At 32.3% G+C, this 22,983-nt stretch overlaps 1 protein-coding gene across 1 annotated transcript; it reads left to right on the top strand.

Annotated features, from left to right (window-relative positions):
- The first annotated feature begins 8,518 nt into the window (after positions 1–8,518).
- Positions 8,519–11,608, top strand: LOC131611857 (protein RETICULATA, chloroplastic-like). Its single transcript, XM_058883701.1, has 8 exons — positions 8,519–8,730; positions 8,995–9,718; positions 9,818–9,916; positions 10,021–10,241; positions 10,445–10,514; positions 10,779–10,858; positions 11,036–11,100; positions 11,182–11,608. The coding sequence occupies exons 2-8, from the start codon at positions 9,125–9,127 to the stop codon at positions 11,373–11,375; spliced, it is 1,323 nt and encodes a 440-aa protein (XP_058739684.1). The 5' UTR covers positions 8,519–8,730; positions 8,995–9,124; the 3' UTR covers positions 11,376–11,608.
- The last annotated feature ends 11,375 nt before the right edge of the window (positions 11,609–22,983 follow it).

Here is a 22,983-nt window from a genome sequence, read left to right on the forward strand (position 1 = left end):
CATGTGATCAATAAATCATCTATATACAGTTATATAATGATTCGAATGACCTTGTCTACATTATTGACATATACTCCATGCTCAGAGAGAGAGAGAGAGATGAGTGGGAAAAAATATTTAAAATATGTTTTCTGGTGTGAATGAAATGAGAAATGAGTCAACTAATTATAGGACAAATTGTGGCTCAAAAATGGAAATCATATATGGGATTTTTAATGCTCATAATCGATTATGCATATCACATAATTGATTAGGGAAGGTTTTTAAATGACACTATTACTAATCGATTATAAGTCGAAATAATCGATTATGAAGTGTTACAAAAGAGATAATCGACTAACCTAAATATGTTAATCAATTATCTAGTGTAAACTACAACCATAAAAGACTAATTGATCTAATAACCAACTAGCTACTTGCATAAAATATTTTCTAGTTATCTTATAAAAGAATATAGGCTTTTTGAACAATTGAATGTGTGTTGTGTGTGTGTGATTTTCCTTATTAATTCAAGAGATAACATTATACCTTTTCAGACTCAAATCAGTCGACACAAATAAGGCAAGCTTTCACACTTCTTCTCTTTCACAAATCTAATGATATAAGATCCCTTGCTTACTACAATAATGATGCAACACTTCATTTGGGACTTGACTTCACTTTTGATGAGGCTTGATGAATCTTCTTGATTAATATCATCATTAGAGAGATTGGTTGACTAAGATCCTTAGAAATTCCATTGAATGTCGCTTGACATTAGGTGTTGCCCTTTACAGATAGGCTTTGACATCTTGATCACCAAGCACCACAACATGATCACCATTTTTTATAATTTACTCCAGGGTGTTGTCATCATCAGAACTAAAAGGACTTAATCATCACTTTTGATGAAGACTTCACATCACAATGTTGTCATAATAAAAACCAAATAGGCCAAGTGATTGTTGCAATCATTATACATGAAAACACATTGATCCATATTTTCCATCCTTGTTTTTAAATTCCTGTATATATTTGTATGATTTTAGATTTTATCGCTTTCTAGAATCACATTCTGTAACACCCGTATTTTTAAATTATTAAATAAATGGAATTTTGGTTAATTATTTAATTAAAATTTAGTTTATGAATATTTTTGAAAATAATGGAATAAATGAATAAAAAGAGAATATTGGACTTTTGGGGTGTGAGGGGTAATTAGGGGGTGTATGGAGTAAAAAGCTCTACACTTAGTCCTAATTCTATTATTATTTTATTATTGGGAAAATAGAAAAGAAAGGAACAAGAGAAGAGTTGGGAGAAAAGATTTTGATCGTAGAAGTGAGAAGAGTAAAGGAAGGAGGAAAAACCCCAAAGTTCAAGGATCAATTCAAGAATCTCCATCAAGGTAAGAGGTGACTATTCTTTATTAACTAGTATTATAATTTTGATGATGGTAGAATAGATTAAGAGTTTCAACCTCTATTTAGGATGTTAGGGTTTATGAGATTGAACACTGACATGCCTAAAATTTGATGAATTCTATGAAATTAATGTTGTAGAATGATTATAGGTTGCAATGATTTGTTGTTTTGGCTCTGGGTTCATGTATTGTGATATATGTTGATGCCAATTGTGTGTATTTTTGTGTTTGGGACAATTGGGATGAGTTGGGAAGCCATGAATGCTGAAAAATTGGAGTTTTTCTGCTACAGCAACGTCAGGAACCGGTTCCCAAGTGGGAGGAACCGGGTTCCTATAGTAAAAATCCGAAGCGAGGAAATTTTGGGTTTCAGGAACCAGTTCCCACCTGGGGAGGAACCGAGTTCCAGCTCTTTTTTTTTTCAAAAACCATTTTACTTCAAAAACTTCTAATTTTCAAACCGTAAATCCGTTTTAGACGCCGTTTTGGACATTGTTTCTTAAATTAAATACTCTACCATATAAAATAAATAAAACAACAATAACTTGATTTTATTTTGGAAAGTATTGATTTCTCCAAATGTGGTTTATTCTTGTTTTGCATAATTGATGATGTGCAATGGTTTGTTGTTTGCATAATTGAATATATGCAATGATGTGTGTTGTTATAATGTGATTGCTTCTGCTGGTTATGCAAATGGATGTTATTCATGGTAAATGTTGTTATCATGTGTTTTGATGAATGATGTTTTATGCTCGGTGGTTTGCATGCATATGCATCTTGGTGACACTGGTTCCCATTGTGTGGAATCGGGTGTATATTGTCAATAGCCAAGCCTGGGATATGGGAGGTGAGATTGGATTATGTTCTGGTGACGCGGGTAAATCAATGAGACTGTATCCAATTGAGGGATTAGTGTTGGTGACATGGTTCACTTGTCGTTGGTACCACATGCATAAGAGTCTGCATTGTCTTTATATAAATTGTAACATGTCAGGATGAAATCCGGTGTTATGATTGTGTTATGTTATTGGTGCATACTTTTGACCTGTACTTGTGATTGGTATGAATTGATTAATTTGAACATGCTAAGTAGGATGGATAATTGCTTATGAATTCTATATCTGACGATTTATAATGCTATTTAATTTATGATGTAGTCTCACCCTTACTCTTATTTTTCAGATTGAAGCTAAGTGGCTTAGATGTTTGGTGAGGATGGCTTTTAGGGAGTTATCGCTTTTAGTCTAATAATTAGGTGTTGGTGTCATGCTCTGAATACTTGTAACACTGGTAACACATGTTTTTAGAGTTATCATACTCTTTTATTTCTTTATTATTTGGTTTGGATAATTATCTTTTGTTGGAATAAAAGGCTTAGATCCTTATGAATGATGTTTCATGGGGTATCCAAATATTATTGATTTTCCGTTATGATTAAACATGAGTTTGAATTAATTATATGTTGTTTTCTCAGTATAGCATGATTACACCTGGAATGTATAATTGTTTTAAATTGTGACGCCCTTGAATTCATGTTTAACTCTGATTATGCACTATGTTATTCGGGGTATTTAGAAGGGTGTTACACATTCGGCCAAGTTTATCGCGTATATTGATTTTATGTAATAAACATATGTATGTGATATATTAAGTCTTCGAAACGATCTTTCTACTGATTATACCTAAGTCAAGTTTTAAGCATTATTTCGACTTAGCCAACTTTATTGAAGAGTGATTCAAGAAAGGTGAGAGCAACAATATGGTGGATAGGTAACTGATGTCACCATCAACTTGAAGATAAAGTGGTGAGTTCTGGAGTGTGCTTTAAAATTTGAACAAAATTCAGCAACCAGAATTTGCATCGCCTACAAGTTGCGCAATAGGGACTACAAGGCAGGTAAGGAACTAAAATCCATGCATTTTGATTCTAACTCACAAATGAGTGTAAATTAGAACATTATTTTATTAACTTGTCGAGCTAATTTCTTGCAATTCACATGTAGTCTCTTGTTGAGATTCTTGATTGACAATGAATAAGAGATTTGCTCCCTCTCCTAAAATAAATAATTTTGGATTAAATTGGATAAATAATTTATGTGTGTTGATTTTTACTTTTATCTTCGTTCTTGTCAGTTTGTGATTTGTTTACACTTAGCAGGTAGGTTAATTATTATTTGAGGCTGTTTAATTGATTGTCATTGTTATTTATTGCATACGTCATTTTCATTTGCGTTTGAATCTTTGAATTTTTTACAACATAAAGTAATCGCTAAACACAATAATTCCATTAAACTACTAAAACCCTAACCATTACATTAATAATTTTGTTAAATTAATGAAAAATTAACATTTTTGATAAGAATTAAGTTTCTTTTAATTAAACGTGACATGAATTTAGGGGTGACAAAACGGGCCGCCCGCCCTGCCCAGCCTTAAGCCTGTCAAGTAAAATGGACATAAAAATCATGCCCGCTCCGCCAAGGTGGCGGGTTGGCGGCGGCGGGCTTGTCCGCCTATTTTTTTATTTTTAAATAGATTAATAGTCTTTTTTATCTTTTAATTAAATTTTTCACTTATTTTTTAAAACAATTTTTTATAAAGTATCTTTTAAACAAAATTTATCCAAAAAAATATTGCATATATTTACAAATAAATGTATAAAATAAAACCATCACAATTTGAATTACTAGAATCAGCTAAAACATGACGGACTTAAGACGAGACGAGCTTAACGAATAGGTGAGGCGGGCTTTAGCTGGCGACGGACTTTGTTTTAAAAAACTGCCATGTTTTATAAAGATTATAAAATATAAATTTTTTTAATTTGTTTTCAAAAACTGCTATGCATATGTAATTTTTTTTAGTTTGTTTTAAAAAACTGCCATGTTTTATAATCATTATAAAATATAAAATTAAACCATCGGAAGTATTATTTTATAATCATATTAAAGATTTATTAATATTAGTATTATTTTTAATTAAATTTTTATGATTAAGTATACATAATTAAATTAATAGTTTTAACAAGAGTTAATTTAGTCTACCAGAGTATTTTTAAAGTCTTATAATTTTTCTAATTAGTTCAAATTTCTTCGCGCTACTGTATAAACTCTAGTAAAAATTTAAACGTTAATATAAAATTTTAAATATATATTCTCTTTCGGTATAAATTAACTCAGAATTACAATTTCTTTAATTTTAAATGAATGATTTGTTAGAACAAGATTGAGAATCTATGTTCAGAATCTAGTTTTGGTGATAACAAGCATATATTTTGTAAGTAACAATTTTATTACTAATGGTTTCATTTAGTGTGCAGATATTATGTTACAAATCTTATATAGGATTCATCAGGATAAGAGTACAACAACTACATCCGAAATATCCAGAAGATTGACGAAGCTAAACATCATTCATTTAATGTTCTGACTAAGAACATGTCAAACAAGCCAAAAACCACATATCAGAAGCAAGAGAAGCAATAATAAGGGACAAGATCATTCAGAAGAACAAGCAATATCAAGGCCTACATACAACAGTCTCAATCAGAAAGTACTTCAGAAGCTACAAGGAAATAAACAAGAAAGATCAACTACAAGAAGCATTGCAAACATCAGAAGATTACGCACGAAGAAAGATCAGAAGTTCTGAAGCTACAACGCAGCGACATGCAAAATACAAACACCAATTGAAGTCATATACAAGCCAATGAAGAATCTACAGCTCATCATACAAATTGAGTAAAATATAAAAAGCTTAGAATCTAAGGGAGAGTTGCTAGAAATATCATCACATGTAAAACAGGTACAACATTTAAAAGGAACAACTCCCAAGGTTGAAAGAAGAAGCAACCCACGTGTAGCGCATTAGAAAGACAAGCTTAACCAAAGAAGCACGCCATTAACTATAATCATCATGATTAGGATAAGGTTCTGCCAAGAACAACACATGTCACAAAAGGCTCAATCTAGACAAAGCATTCAAGACAACATTCAAACAAATCTCAACGGCTAGATTCCAACGGTAACATACCAAGCTATATAAATAGATCAAAACTTCAAGACTTTAATGTATGCGTTCTAGTATGTATCTAAGTATGCATCTAGAATGAGCATCAGAGAATGTATCTAGGATACATCTACAGAGTGAAGATCAAGAAATATTTCAAAAGAAAATCTGTAGTGAGAAACTGATCATAAAAATATGAAAGAAGAAATGTTGAAGACATGTGTCAGAAGTTACGCAAGAGGAAACATACATAAAGTGTATGATGGAATAAGAACGTTATTAACATCAACCTCCCAGAAGAAGAGCTCAAGAGAAGACAGACAGTTCCTACTAAATGAGCAGTATGCTTCACAGGAGACATGAGCAGTACACTTGCTAAAGATGCATCAAAAGTTGATGATGAAGACAGAATCAAAAGATATAAGAGATGTTGCTCCTTATGTGATTCTAGGAAAAGAAGATGAAGATATTTCTGAAGAAGAAATCAATTCCTCGATATTCAAGGAAAGAATTAAAGAAGCAAATTTACATAATAATTGTTGCTCTTAAAATGCTTAAAGAAGAACGAAGATGAAGACCAGATTAAAGAAGCAATCATCAGAAAGGAGCAAATATTCTAACTCTGCTTATCAATCAGTAAATTGAATATCTCATCTAGAAGCTGAAGACAAGAAGACTGCAAGATATATGTTTTTTGTATTCAAAATGTAAAACACATTGCTCGTAGTGTGTTATGTCTTAAACTATGAACTTAGAATAGGAGACAATCTGCTTAACTAAGAAGCATATTTGTAATCTCCAGAAGATGAATGAACATTATATCCTGATGGGATCCCTGAACGGTTCATTATCAAAAGTTAGTCACAGTGGTTTGCTGTGTGGAGTTAGTCACAACAGGTTGGTTGTGCAGGGTTAGTCACAGTAGGTAGACTGTGCAGGGTTAGTCACAGTAGGTAGACTGTGCAGGGTGCTTCAGTCAATGGACATTATATCTCGCGGAGATCACAGAACGGGTCATTGTCAAGATGGTTAGTCACAGTAGTTGGCTGTGCAGGTTGTGAATCACGACGGAGGAACGTGCAATTGTAATCATGATTTGGTTATAATGGATTAAGACCTCTGTTGAGAGGCAAATCATCTGAAGAAGGTGGACTGGAGGTAGCCTTAGTTAGAAGGTGAGCCAGTATAAAAATGAATGTGTCTTTTACTTTCTGCTCATGTCATTTTAACTTAGAACATTCAAGCAAAAGCTTCTCAGAACTGTACTGAGCAAGTCAGAAGTTCTGATATCCTTTAGAAGTTAAAATGAACATCCTATTGGTTATGTAGTTCTACACTTCATGCTTCCGCAACATTAAAGCATAATCCATTAAATGATTAATTGAAAGTAAAGACGTTAAAGAAAAGGAAAGAGAATTTTAATTGATAAAGAACACAATTCAATCCCCCTTTCTTGTGTTTTTCTCCACCTTCATGATTCATACAAAAATAAAGAATTGCAAAATATTATCATATTTTTGTTTGTTTATTAATTAAAACACTTCTTTTTATTAACATTACATAAAGTATTTAGAGTTACAAACTTATACGAATTTATATATATATATATATATATATATATATATATATATATATATATATATATATATATATATATATATATAAAATTGGAACATAACCCTCAAATTATTTGAGACGACTCTGTTATCAAATATTGATTAGAATATAACATCTTTTTATGATAGTTACAAGGATAAATGACTAACTTTATTGATATTATTTACAATTTAAATAGATGATGATTTTTTTTTAAAAAATATTTTTTATTAGGGATCTATTTTTATCATTTGTCTTGGGCCTCTAAATTGTCAGATCCGGCCCTTATTATACAAATTTAATGTTTTTTATAAACTTTAACATAAATGATCAATTTAACTACCATGATAATTTTTGAGAGATTAAATAAGAATATTTTATTAATTAAAGAATTAAAATTAAATCTTCAATTAAATTAATGGAAGCATTAGGGGTGTTCAGATCCAATCCAATCCAATTCAAAAAAAAAAAAAAAACGAAAACCAAACCGAAAAAACCAAAAACCGAAAAAACCAATTTTTTTGGATGTGTTTGGATTACTTTATAGCACAACCGATCAGTTCGGTTCGGTTTTCGATTGACTGCATGAGAATCGAACTCATCCAAACCAAACCAAAGTATTTTTTTTCTATTTATTCTTATTTTATTAAATATAATGAATATGCCATTAGAAAACAAGTATCTAACGACGTTAGGATAATAAATATCCGCCGTTCCACAAATGTCATTCCCCAAAATATAATAAATATTAAATATAAGAAATGTAATAAATATGAAATTTTAATGGAAAACATGTTTTTGTACGAACCTTTACACATTTTTCATTTTGTTTGACACTGTTAGTGGAAATGGCTTTTAAAGTTATATGGGTATACTGGTATTTATGTTCTAGTTTCATGCTATACTAGTATGACTTTTAAATAATGCACATTGTTAGTGACTTAATGGAAAATAAAGTACTTGTTTTCCTGTTTTGGCACATTGTTTTCAAATGATGCACATTATGTATAATTATTGACTCATTTCCTTTAGTTTGTTAAAACAAAACCTAGCAAAAGAATTTGCTTAATTTCTTTTTTCTTAAAATGCACAAACAAAATCTAGCAAAAAAAAAAAGCTTAATTTGTTTTTTAAAAACTATAGTCACTTCTAGTTAAAATAAAATTTTAAATTATTTAAAAGTATTTATGCAATGTTTATTTTAAAAACCGAATAAAACGAATCGAAATAAACCGCATAAATTGGATCGGATCAGATTGAATTGAATATTTTTGTAGTCATTCAAAAATCGAATCAAACCGCACACTCTTTATATCTTTGGATCGGATGACTTTTTGTTTCAAAACCGATCCAAATCAGACCGCGATCACCCCTAGAGCATTAATAATACTATGGATTGCCTCATTTGTAACCACAAAAATAACCCAATCTTTAATAAATATCCCATGCGACCCACCCACCCACACGATATATAGATAACCAGATTCGGTAATATTCTATGTGTCGTGTTGTGTATAATAACTGTTTCAATAATTGCTCTAGTACGAATTTTCAATTTCCAAATTCATATATAACCCAAGTTTCAACACCAACACAACTAGGGGAACCACAACATCAAACTCACTTCGCCGCATTTACCTCTCTTGTTGTTTCATGCTCAATATCTCTAACTCTAGATCACTAACCTCACTGCCACTATAGTGTCATTTTCTCTCAACAAGGTACACTTTTTCCCTTAATAAACCCTTTTTCTAGATACCCTTTTTGATTTTGTAGCTTACTTTCATTTCCTCAGCTCTTTTACTTTCATTTTTAGGAAAAAGAAACAATTTTTGAGTATTTTAGTTGGTTTTAATATTATTCCCAGAAACATAGTTTGTTTGTTTCAATGATTGTTTTTGTTTGTTAATTGATTCCTCGATGACCATGAGCATGCATTTATTTGTTTCAATAATTGTTTTTGTTTGATTCGTTGTTTCTTGTAGGTTCATTTTGGGGTATGATCTCTTTTGGTTTCATTCTTACTTGTTGAGCTGGTGATACTGATAGATATTAGATACTAATTTTTAGTGAGTGTGGTTTTTGTGGTAGAGAAGTTACAAGTTTTATAGGAAAATGGCGGGTTGTTCTTCGAATTTTGGGGTGGCGCGTGTTGTTAGTTTAGGGAAAGAATCTGTTTTGAGGAAGAATGTAAATCAATATTCAAGTTTTAGGAGTATGATGTTCTTAAATGAGGCTGCATTTCCGTCCATTTGTGTGAACAAGTGTGGTGGTGGATCGTATGCGTCTATACAAAAGAAAAAGATGTTTTTGACAATGTGTATGTCACAGTCGTCGGCTGAATCGCAGCCTTCTGTAACTAGGATAGAGTTGTCGAACGAGGGAGGTGATAGTAACGTGGGAAAGGAACTCGAAATTTTGGATAGTGTGTCGGATTCCAGGAGTGTTGGAAATGAAAGTAATGGAGTTGTGTTTGATGGTAGTGGTGGTAATGGGAGCTTTGGAAATGGTGGAGTGGGAGGCGGTGGTGGTGGTGGTGATGATGATGGTGACGAAAAAGAAGAGGGGGAGTTTGGACCTATGCTGAAATATGACGAGGTATTGAGAGAGACGGAGGCACGTGGTGTTACTCTTCCTTCTGATATGTTGGAGGCTGCCAAGAATGTGGGAATCCCAAAGTTGCTTCTTCTTAGATATTTGGATTTAGAGGTACACTTTCTTTCATTGGAAAGAGCATGCTTTTGTGCAAAAAAAGATGACAATTACCTCGGACTTTAATGTTGTTTCTTATGATGTTACAAATTGCAGGGATCTTTTTGGCCTTTAGGATTTGCGATGAGATCATGCTCTATCCTTCGCAATCGAATGCTGGCTGATCCGGCATTTCTTTTCAAAATTGGCTCAGAGGTCTGTTTGGATTTTCTTATTATAATCTTAGTTTATACTTTTTTTATTTCTCAATCCTAGTATTTGAGTATCTTAATTAATCCGATTTCGGTCATGATATGCAGATCGTAATTGATTCTTGTTGTGCTACTGTTGCTGAATATCAAAAGAGAGGCAAAGACTTTTGGAATGAATTCGAGTTGTATGTTGCAGATCTTCTTGTTGGGTTGGTTGTTAATGTTGCTTTGGTAGGAATGTTGGCACCTTATGCTCGAATCGGAAAACCATCAATATCTAAGGGATTTCTCGGAAGTATGCAGAAAGCTTACGCAGCTTTGCCTAGCAGGTTACTCATCATAACATTAAAAGAATCTTGCTTTTGACGTCATTATATTTTATATATGTTTCTTATGTATACGGATTTGGATTGGCTGCAATCTCAATCCCACACATTCGTGCAGTCAACACATGATCAAAATTAAATGGTCTAAATTTCAACACAGATTTGATTTTTTTTCTTCTAATTTTCTCTTCGCTTACTTTATCCAGTGTATTTGAAGCTGAAAGGCCAGGATGTAGATTTTCTGTACAGCAGAGACTTGGAACATACTTCTTCAAGGTAATGAATGCAAGGTCATTTGGTCGGTAAACCAAATTATGGGAGGTTTCGTTAGTTTGATCAATGTTAAATAGCCACTATTGCGGCGCTATACCGCAAAGCATAGCGGAATTTGGACATACCGCTATTGTTTCGGATATGCTATTGAATAAAAAGTGTTGTCAAATAGTCGCTATAGCACTATAGCATAGCGAATTTCAACTTTGCTATTTTCCATTATCCGCAACTGACAATACTGATTTTGATTTACCTTTCTGTTTCCAGGGTATAATGTATGGAGCCGTTGGATTTGGATGCGGTATTATAGGCCAAGGCATTGCAAACATGATCATGACTGCAAAGCGGTATGGTTTCGTATCTACAGTCTGTTTTTACATTGTTTGCATGATTTGCACCCAAAAATAACTTTCCATGTTCAGACATAAACGGCGATGTTCAAACTGAATAATACTAGCACAATTTTCCGTAAATTGATACTTATTTTCCTGCGCGATTAATATTTCATCTCTTATTGCTACCAGGAGCATAAAGACATCAGAAGACGACGTACCAGTACCTCCTCTTTTGAAGAGTGCTGCTCTTTGGGGTAAGAAATTGTCCGGTTTTGACTTCTAACTATTACTGATGTATAGACTGCATGTGACATGTTTCTTGAACATCTGTGCAGGTGTGTTCCTTGCCGTATCTTCAAACACGCGATACCAAATCGTCAATGGACTCGAACGTTTGGTAGAAACCTCACCAATGGCAAAGCAGGTTCCGCCAGTTGCTCTGGCTTTCACAGTTGGCGTGCGTTTCGCCAACAATGTTTATGGTGGCATGCAGTTTGTTGACTGGGCTAGGTGGAGTGGGGTGCAATAGTTGCTTTCATTACCTTGTTTTGTAATGTATTGTAGTCTTGTAGATGTAATATTCTAGCCATAAATTTTGTTTAAGGTTGAAGCTTAAATTTCTACCTCAAGGTTCATGGACCTATAATGAATAACCAAAGGTTATGGGTTCCATGTTTTGAGCTAGAAAAATTTTAGGCAATAATTTGGAGGATGTCTATTTGATCTCTCTATTTTAATAATAAGCCTTCACGAGGAAATCTATTTCTTTTGTGTCTATCGGACTGAAATATGCGAGTACAAGTTTGTCTGTGAAAAATATTGAGAATTTCTTAGAGCACCCTTACGTTTTTTTAGAGATTCTTGGTGAAAACTCCAAAATACTCTTCACAATTTGAATATGCATATCCTATCTAAATTCACTACATCACATATATTTAGGGGAGTTTTCGGATATGCATATCTGAATTTTTTTTTTCAAAATCAGGGGGATTTTGCATATGCATCTTTGAATCAACCACATAATTTAAATTCAGGGGGTTTTAGAGATGCATATCCGAACCTGTTTTAAGTATATATTTGGCGCAGACAGAACCCCTCATACTTCATCATTTTTGTACTCTTTTTATTCCATTCACACATATACCTAAATCCTTCATATCTCCATTTTGAGCAAGTTATCGAAGCAAGTGTTTCTGAGACTTTGAAGAAGTAAGTGTTACTGAAGCAAGTGTTTCTTCTCCACATTTCAACAAATTTCTAAAAGCTTTGAATTTGGGTAAGTTTCTCCGAATCATTTGTTGTACATTGCGTGTATCTAATAGGTAGTTTATAATTATTTGAAACCATTAGATAGAAGTTTAATTTGGAAAATGTGTCTGTTTGGACCATTATTTAAAGTTTAATGGGGTATTTAGGGCAAGAACACACATATGTTCATCCATGGCTATTCGCAGGGGTGTTCGAATGTGCATATCTGAAATCCTCTCTGAGAAATTTTTGGATGTGCCAATCCGAAATGTTGCCTGAGTTTTTTTTCATATTTGTTTCATTGCCCGAGTGTTTTTTTAATTAATGTTATTTTTTTCAGGATTATGACTAAGAACCTCAGATTGAGACTTGGCAGGCCAAGGCAACAGCATCCGCTCGGCGTGACAGAGCTAATCAGTCTAGAAGTGCACAGGGAGAATCCACTTCTGCCCAGAGGCGTTGCCTGGCTCATGCGACCTCGTCTCGATATCACGGGGATAATGAGCAGGAATCCAAGGAGAAACACATTCAAGCACAAGCTGCTCTTGATATGTAGGTTGCACAACTACATGCAGCAATGAGGCAGACTACCGAGAGGTCTGCCCAAGAGTATCCAAGAGGGTCCTATGACACCTCTCTTTTGGTATATTACGATACCCATGCCTTTCCGCATGTTTGGGCAGAAGATGTATTTTTGTTTACAATTTTTCATCCAATGTTTCACATACAAATATGTTAGCGACTAACATTGTCAGTTGTTTGGTATACCTATACCAAAAACTGAATGAAGCTTCTAATTGGAGGATAAGGCAGTTGACAGGATCTTGCACACTGCTGACGGTACTTTTCATTCCAACTATTAATTTTAATTTGGTTTTAATATTTTTTCTTACATAGCTCTTATTCGTTTTTCAGGGATGGATCATTTCCCACTTCCACCGCATTCATGGTTTCTACATTGATGAGGATTATCATGAAGAGTTACCGCGGGCTACCATGTACCTCTTGCAAAGAGGGAATAATGTCACGTCGTCGTTCCAGGTGTATCTTGACCAGATCGTTCACGATGACATTAACTAGATGCCTTACGAGGATCACAAGGAGACAACCCCCTTCGACCCCATCTCATTATACTCAGGGTGGCTGGCATGTGGGAGTAACATTATGGTTAGGTATCTTCCTAAGCAATGCATGAGACAATTTGGCTATGTGCAGACCATCCCCAGATCTCCCTTTCAGGCTGCTCTTGACACCATTGTCCGTCGGGATCTCAATGACATCTTTCAGGATTGAAAGCATCATATAGTGCCAGATGAGTATCAGATGATACCAACATCGAGCAGTTGTCACTGTGTAAAGGGATACATGAAATAGTTCTACCGAGTGTCACACCCTATCATGACACCGGACACTTCTGGACGTCCACTTAGGCCAGCTCATAAGGAGATCTTGGAGAACCAGTAGGCCCAGGATGACCATGCCACTGATGTCTTGCCGATTTGTCAGCGTATACAATTGATTGGACAAGAAGCTTTGGACTTAGGTGTGATTGAGAGAGGCGGTCCTGAAGCGGGGACCATCGTAGAAAGGATGGTTAGGGAGGCATCGAGTGTTGCAGGATACAGGAGGCAGATGAGGAGTCAGGGGTTAGGATTAGGCATATGCCCTTCTTTTTTTATTTGCCGATGTATTAATTTTACATTTCATACTTTCTGAACAATATTTGTATTATTTTTCGCTATATCAGAACAATATTTCCTATCTTCATTGTCTTTGCTTTATTGTTTTCCGTTTGCGTGTTTATTAACAGTTTAACTAAATTACGGATCAAAACGACATTGATTCTTTTCGAAAAAAAGTAAAAAACAATATATGTTTCTGCCAACCATTCTGTCCAGTCATGTTTTTGGATATGCATATCCGAAACGTCCTTGAGTGTTTTCGAAAATACGTATCCGAACCACTTTTCTAAAATTCGTTGTGGTTCGTTTGGAGATATATTTTCGAAGAGCAATTTGTGATTTTCAGAAATGTAGTTCACCTATAAAAATGGATTAAGAAATTCTCTAAATATTTGTCCAAAATGGCCCTAAAACTAACTAAAAGATATCAATAATGTTAAGTTGAAAATATTGTTTCATGTTCAAATGTAAGATGCCACAATTGTATGAGTTTGATGTTACAATTGTATGAGTTTGTGGTGAATATTTGTTTACAAATAAAAAAATGTGCTATATATAACTTTTTATAATTATTGACGTCAAAGTATTTTATGTTTTTCTCCAAAAATATATTTATCAACCTACTTTTTAATTGGCTTTGGTTTTTTCTCTTAAAAATTCAAATTTGGATAGAAGGATTACGAAAGGAAATGTTGTGTGAACATCATTTGTTAGAAGAACTTTCATTTTCACCCATTACATTAAGAATAAAAATATGGGAATCTGAAAAATTATTTTATGTCAAAATGTTTTCTATTCAAAAATTAATTTTCCAACTTTAAAACAAACATATAAATCTACTTTTATAATTTCTATGTTGAAAAAAGAATTACATATGACTTCTTAAGCACACCAAGATTTTGATATGTGAGATAAAAAAGAAAAATAATGACAACTAAATAAATAACTTCAAATAATAAAAAATAATAGACAAGACTATATAGAAATTATTTATCCATTTTAATTAAGTCAATCTGCATTTAGGAGAGAGAGCAACTCTTCAACGTATTATACTTCAATAATTATTAAAAAAAAACATTGATTGTTGATTGACCTTCCAACTTATATTTATCTAAGTGTTTTCTTCTCATTAGGGTTGTTATCTTATGCACATTTTGCAACTTGTGTTAACGACAAATGTGAGAGAACCATATTTATAACTGCCCAAATTTTAACGGATCTTAGATATGAACTATTAACGAATGGATCCGCAAACAAACCTGATAAATTAACAATATCAAAGTATGTTTTTTCGCTCTTTTCTCACTTGAGATTTTAAGACATTACAACCAATATCCACATTAACTTTAAATCTCTAGTGATCTCAATTAATCCACCAACCACCTTGCTTCTCTTTCCAAAACTTGAATTAGTCTTTAACAAATTTGATCAAGTTTAAATAATGCTTGAACCTTAATCTTGGTAATGATTTGGTGAACATCTTTGTTGGATTCCTGTATGAGGGCACTTTCAAAACATGAACTCCATTGACTCTATCATGTAACTTATATAGTGTTAGCCAATGTCAATATATTTTGTCCTCTCATGATAAACTTGATGATTTTTTTAACTAAATGACACTTTTGCTCACACAATTTATCTTCACATATTTTTAAGTAATTCCTAAATTTTCAATCATGCCTTTTAGTCATATGACTTCCTTGACTCCTTCAACTAAGGAAATATATTATCCTTGAATAATAGATAATTCGACTACTGATTGTTGATTGACCTGTTAGCAACAGTGAACAAATATAAACATCGGGAAAGAGAAAGAACCTTTAGGTTAGGGTTTTAATAGAATGAATCAAAAAATGTGTGAGTAAGGGTTACATCAGAATATAAATACCAAAAGTAAAGAAAGACCTAACTACCCTTATAAAGATACAATAAAATATAATAATTAATAATAATAACTAACATCTCCCCTCAAACTCAAGATGCATTAGCAGAGAGCATCGAGAGTTTGTCAATCAAAAAACGAAAACGTTTAATGGAATGCGTTTTTTCGTAAACAAATCAGCAATCTGTAAAGCAGATGAAACAAACGGTAGAGTAATTGTTCCTTCTTGAAGGTGATGCCGGGTGAAGTGGCAATCAATCTCAATATGTTTGGTACGTTCATGAAATACCGAGTTGTTCCAACTTATAGTTGTCCCAAATATTGTAAACATAAAATATGATAGGGATTTTCTAGCTTCCACATTACTTGCATAGTCTAAATGTACAAAATCCTTCAAAATATCTTCCTCTTGAGTTAATTTTTTGTATTTTAAACCATTATTTAGGGTCTTTTTGGGAGGATTACTTTGATATCTGCTTGATATTTTAAAAAAGTTTAAAAAATAATATAATTTTATATGCTAATGTATTAAATTATTTTTTTTAAACTTTTTAAAAATATAGACGCAACCCTTTAAAACCTTATCCTTCAAAATTCTCCAATCACCAGCTCCCAAATAGACCTTTAGGCTTTGTTTGAGAGTTTGAAATGGAGGACTTCTGAAAACGAATTTCTAAAAAAATATAGAAAAATATTTGACATTTTTTGAAAAAATAATTTTGTATAGAATGATAAAAGAGTGTTTATGATCATTACTATATTTTTAATTTTAAGAATAGTATAAGAATATAAAAGATATTTAGAAATTTTATGGAAGCCCTCCAAAATCCTCCTTCAATGCAAATTTTGAGTTCCCCTAAATTAGGAGTTTTTTGGTTTTATGAATAAAATCAAATCCTCCAAAGCCATCCTAACCAAAATCCTTTAACTCATTCCATTCAATCCTTATCTTTTTTCAAATCCCTCCCTTCCCTTTCTCTCCAAACTTCCAAACACACCTTAGAGAATCATTCAAATACCTCAATATCCACTTCAAAGCTTCCTAATCAACATGACCACGATTTTCCATAAATCAATTTACTATGCTGACTGCATTGCTAAATCCGATATACTACAAACGTGTCATACATAATTCATCCAACCCTACTTTTATAGGGAGTATTGTCTATTATTTACTCTATTCCTTAATTTGAGGAAATTGTTTAACTGAAAACTTCATGTAATGAAACAAAGGAGTATTGAAGGTTTTACTATCTTGCATTCTAAATTGCTCCACAGTTTTCTTCAAGTAACTAGATTGAGATAAGAAAAATTCACCACTCTTAAGATTTCTCATGATATCCATTCCCACAATTCTTTTACCTTTACCAAGATTTTTCATCTCAAATTTACCATTCAAGATCTTCTTGAACTTATCAGTCTCTATCTTGCTAGAGCTTGCCATCAGAATCATCAACATATAGAAGGAGATAGAGAGTGACTATCTCATTCCTCTTTAATATCTATACACAAGTTTCATAATTACTTCTTACAAAATCAATTTAAGAAGAAATTCATCAAACTGACAATAACACTTCCTTAGGCTTTGTTTCAACCCATATAAAGATTTATTCAACAAACATGCCTTAGTTTTATCTTCTATAAAATCTTTAGGTTGTTCCATGTATATTGTAATTTCAATATATCCATGTAATAAACCTTTTTTGACGTCCATCTGTTCCAATTCAAGATTATATTAATTTACAATTACCATAAGTACCCTTATATAACAATATTTTACTGTAGGTGAACAAAATTTCATTGTAACCAATCCCCTCACCCGAGTAAAATCCTTCACTATAAGGCTTTCCTTAAACCTTGGTTATTCAATCCCTAGATTACATTCCTTCTTTTTGAAGTTTCACTTGCATCCAACCAATCTCTTTTGTTAGGTATTCTCATAAGCTCCTAATTATGGCTTTTCATCAATAAATTCATCTAATCATTTACCACCATAAACTATCTTTGACTATCTTTGCTTTTGTTTGCTTCTCTAAAGGTCTTTGGTTCCGAGTCTTTGAGGAGGTATAATTTCCCTCAGAAATATATCATGATCCGATTGATAATTAAGAGACATTGTATGTTGCCCTTTCATAGTACTGGAAACATGAGTCTGAACTACCTCCTTGTCTATTATCTCACTATTAGAATCCTTCACCTAAAATTGAGTCTATTTTTACCATAGTATGTGATTCTTTAACCTCCAGGTCTTTACACTTTATCCCCATACAAGTCTCATTAAAAGTAACATCCTTGCTTATGATAAATTTTTATTCTCTAAGTTTCATCTTCCACAGTTTGTAACCATTCACTCCTTCAATATAACCAATGAAGATGAATTCCATATCCCTAGCATCAAGTTTGTCTTATTTGATATGAGAAAATGCCAAAGATTTTGAAAATCTTAAAATTTGAGTAATATAATAATTTCCCACTTCAAACTTTTATACGTGCCTTGAGGTTTATTCCTTTGGATGGACATCTATTAATCAAGTGAGCTACTATAGCAACAACTTCACCCCATAAACTATTTGGTAATCCAAATCCCAACAACATGCACCTCACTCTTGTTGAAGTTGGTATTTGTGAGTTTGTTTGAAGTCCCACATTGCTTAGGTTCCCGGACTGTTGGGTGTATAAATATGTGAGGACAACCTCACCTCTTGAGCTAGCTTTTGAGGTTGAGATCCAAGCATATTTAACATGGCATCAGAGCCGGGTTAAGGACTGCAATATGGGCGTTTGGCCCATGCCCACGCTAGGCGTGAGGGTGGGTGTTGAAGTTGGTATTTGTGAGTTTGTTTGAAGTCCCACATTGCTTAGGTTCCCGGACTGTTGGGTGTATAAATATGTGAGGACAACCTCACCTCTTGAGCTAGCTTTTGAGGTTGAGATCCAAGCATATTTAACAACTCTCTCCAAAATGGTTCTATTCATGCATTGTGCTAAGCCATTTTGTTGAGGTCTGTCAACAATGATTCTATGCTTGTTGATTCCCTGTTTCTTGCAAAAATAATTAAACTGTTTGAAACAAACACTAGGCTATTATCAGTTCTGAATATATTTAGTTTAATTTCTAATTAACTTACTATATGGTTATAACATTCATCAATCTTTTCAAATGTGTCACTTTTACTTTTTAGAATGTAGACCCATACTCTTATAGAGAAATCATCAATAATATAGAGGAAATAAAATCTACCCCTATGAGTTTTCGGCCTTGTTGGACCCCATAAATTTGAATGAATATATTCTAAAGGTCTACTAGAATTACACACACAACTCCCAAACTCCACACTACATTGTTTGCATAGAATGCAATTATCACAAGTTCTAGTATATTTAACTTCTCATTCCTTAGAAAACTTTGTTTAGCAAATTTTACCAAACCTCTTTCAGTGACATGCTCTAATTTCAAATAACTCAGGTTAGATTTTTCAAAAAGTTCTTGACTAGCTACTGATGCATGACAAATAAAAATGGAACCATAAAAAAATCCAACCCACACATTTTGGACCCTTTAGCCGTTATTAATTTACCATGCAAAATTTTCAACGCCCCACACTATATTCTAGTACAATAGCCTAAATCATCAAACTTGCTTATAGACAATAAATTTTTCTTAAGTTCAGGAACTTACCTCATAATTGAAGGAACTCACGATCACAAAACCTTATTGTTTCCAAGTTGAACGAATCTACTTTCTTACAACTCCAAAGTTTCAAAATATTCTTTCCTTAGACACATATGATAAGAGCAACCTGAGTCTCTAACTGAACTCTTCTCTATTTCCAAACTTGTTACAACTAATGTGCCAACACTTTCATAACCATATTTGTCTGAGGCAATCATAATATGAACAAAATCACCATTGTTCACTCTTTCAGGACAATCTTTTTTAAAATGACTGATTTGTGACAATTAAAACATTTAATTTTTTACGTATAAAAAAACTTGGACTTGACCTTTGACCTGGATCTCTACCCTTTTTGATTTCTTCTACCCTTACTCCTTTTTTGATAAACTTAAGCCTTCACCACTATCGCCAACCTTCAAAATTTTCAACTTTGATAACCTTTAATCTTATGATTGTCTAAACTTAATCCAAAGTGGCAGTACTGTTGTTACCACAAAGACGAGGATGCTTAAAGTGCTCAAAGGAGTTGGGTAGTGAAATTAACAAGAGTAGAACATTGTCTTCATCTTCAATTTTTACCTAAATATTTTGTAAATCATAAATGATATTGTGAAATTCAGCCACTTGCTCCACAATATATTTATTTTCCACTATACAGAAAAAATAAGTTATTGTTTCAAACACAATATGTGAGCCAATTACTTGCTTATATATATATATATATATATATATATATATATATATATATATATATATATATATATATATATATATATATATATATATATTCAAGATTGACCCACATCTCATTCATAATCTTCTCCCTTGCGATTTTCCTTACTACTTTAAATCTGAGGTATAAGATAATGAAACTTTCCACCTTATCCATCATCACAGTCTTGTCATCCTGTGTTAGGCTTGCAAGCATCAATTCATCTCCTTTCAGTGCTTTTACACATCTTTATTGAATTAATCTTGCTTGTATATTCTCCTTCCACAATCCAAAGTCGTTGCCTATAGAAAACCTCTTGATGTCCCATTTGAAACTCATGATACTCACTTGTAAACTTAACCCCTTTGTCCCACTGTAAGCGCCACTTGTTGAGAAAATAAGTATAAATAATATTTAACACACCAAAACTTTGACGTGTGAGACAAAAATAATGACAACCAATCAAATAACTTCAAGCAACAAAAAATAATATGCGAAAACATGGAAGAAATTGTTTATCCAATTCGATCAATTCACATACATATGGGAAGAGAACAACTCTCCGATTCACTATATTTCAAAAGTTGATACTAAAACTTGAAAAAAAAAGCTGTCAAACTCCAAAAATATATTCTTATAAATTTCTACAGTTTGTTTCTCACTAGTGTTAACAACAAATGAGAAAGAACCATATTTATAATTTTCAAAGTGATAATGAACTCTAAATATGATCCATGGTAAAAGTATTGAAATATTTTATTTCCTCACATAAAAGAATAAGTCTTACAAAAATAAAAAAAAATGGTTTTGAATTATTTCAAAATGATAGATGGCGAACTTCTTTTGCAGTTTTTCTCTTAAAAAAGGTTTAAATAATTTTTTGGTATCGGTAAGTTGACGTGTTTTTGTTTTTCAATTCTATATATGTATTTTTTTGGATACAATTCTTAAATATTAAGTTTCATTTGTTTCTCAAGGAAAATTTCATAAAATAAAATAAAATAAATAATAGGCGGATTTACATAAATCAAAAGTCAATCTAGACCTTAAAAAAAATAGTAAATCTGTTTTCTTTAGTCAAGGCATGCACCACTGTCCCCCAATTAGATACCAGCTACGTTGAAAAAGTTGGCCACTACATGTTGGTGACCGTATAACTGATTTGTTGTTACAACTTAATTTTACACTTGTGAAAAAATGGCAAAAACCTTAACGCAAGTCCTGAAAATTGAATGGTTAATTAATTCTCACTTGTGCAACAAAATTATAACTATCCCATTTTCAGCAAAAGCAACATGCATGAAAACCTCCAAAATCAGTTACTTACATATTTATAGATTATACATCTCCTCTAAATGAATTTTAATGGTATACGTACATGTAATTTAAAGACAAACCAATATAACCATGTTATATTTTATTTTAATGAATGTCTAATAGAAAAAGTATAGTTTAAGACAAAACATGTGCAAAGTAAATCATAAAAGTTAATTCTTTTTTCTACTTTTTTACATTAGTTTAGGCCCATTTGTTTTATTTGATTTTTTTTAGTATTTATAAAAATATTTTTTATATATTTTTTAAAATAGTAAAAGTTATTTTGAAATTAAATTTTATAAATTAAATATTAATTAAATATTTAATAATATTAATATACATTACTGCAAATTAGCTCATAGTTAAAATCACATAATTATTTTTAAAATATATTTTAAAAATAACTTTCATAAAAATTTATTCAAAATAGTTTTGAATTTAAGTAGCTTTTTAAAGTTTTGATATTCTAAAAATGTTATAGTAAGAAGATAAATTTTTTAAAATAATGTATTATGGGAATTTATTTAAATTAATTTTATTTATTTTTTTAATATAATTAAAAAAAGAGTTAAAAGGTAGTGCACTGACAGTGTAAAATAATTTTACACTGTCATCCAATAGGGAGTCATGAATGTGCCATGTCATTAAAGTTTTTTTAAATAAAAGAATGTTTTAATTAGATGCATGGTGGTGATTGGTTGACAGTGTAAAAATATTTTACACTGTCAGTGCATGACCCATTTTCTCTTAAAAAAATAGTATTTTAACATTATTTTAAAAATATTTGACAAACGGGCTCTACAAATGATAACGACGTGTCATTTCCTCCCACTTTAAATAAATGCTATTTTAGCCAACAAAAAGTCAAATATCATTCAATATAAATTAATTTATTTTAGTTTTATCTTTAACTAATATTTTAGTGATCACATTTTGTACCTGCAAAACACTTTTGATTACTTCTCAAAAGAAGATTCCGACGAAGTCACACACGAGTTTGTAAGTGATAGCTTTAGGAATTTGAACAGTGCAAGTGATGCAAACTCAAGATAAGAAGTGTCTTGCTTATCCCTCGGTCAGAGCCCTATTTATAGTTGTTGGAGCAGTAATCACCATCATAAATGAAGGAACCTTGAATTCCCTCCATAATGAGCAACTACACTAACCTCTGTCGTCTGACCATTAAAGGATTGTAACTCCCGTAACAACGGAGTCCTTTCGTGTGTGGATGACAGTTATGGCCGACTAGGGTGAACGCTTTCGACCCTACTTACGACAACGTCCACCGACTTAGAGAATCTGCCTCAACCGGATTGAGGGCCTTAACCCGATGGGAGGTCCCTGTCGAGTTGAAGGTCCATGCCGGGTTGAACTAATAGTTTTCTAAGATTAGACGTGTCTCTTGTCCATCTTATCTTGTGTCAACCTTCCATCTCTGGTGTCGGCTTGCCTGACCGGCCTAATCATTCAAAATATACACATTTCTTTCTAAATTTTTAAGTAAATAAGGACAGATTTGTAAAGAAATTTAAAATTTTATAAAGAATTTTTAAATAATTTTCAATATTTTGTAAATTTATAAATTAAAGATTCTTTAAAAAAATATTTATAAAGAATTTT

The sequence above is a fragment of the Vicia villosa genome, linkage group LG6 (assembly GCF_029867415.1).
Source record: "Vicia villosa cultivar HV-30 ecotype Madison, WI linkage group LG6, Vvil1.0, whole genome shotgun sequence".
NCBI lineage: Eukaryota > Viridiplantae > Streptophyta > Magnoliopsida > Fabales > Fabaceae > Vicia > Vicia villosa.

What these genes read in the sequence shown, in the direction of transcription:
- LOC131611857 (XM_058883701.1), top strand. Translation starts at nt 9,125, where the DNA reads ATGGCGGGTTGTTCTTCGAATTTTGGGGTGGCGCGTGTTGTTAGTTTA. An exon ending in TTGGAACATACTTCTTCAAG is followed by an intron (nt 10,515 to 10,778) that starts GTAATGAATGCA and finishes TTCTGTTTCCAG; the next exon opens with GGTATAATGTATGGAGCCGT. An exon ending in GAAGAGTGCTGCTCTTTGGG is followed by an intron (nt 11,101 to 11,181) that starts GTAAGAAATTGT and finishes ACATCTGTGCAG; the next exon opens with GTGTGTTCCTTGCCGTATCT.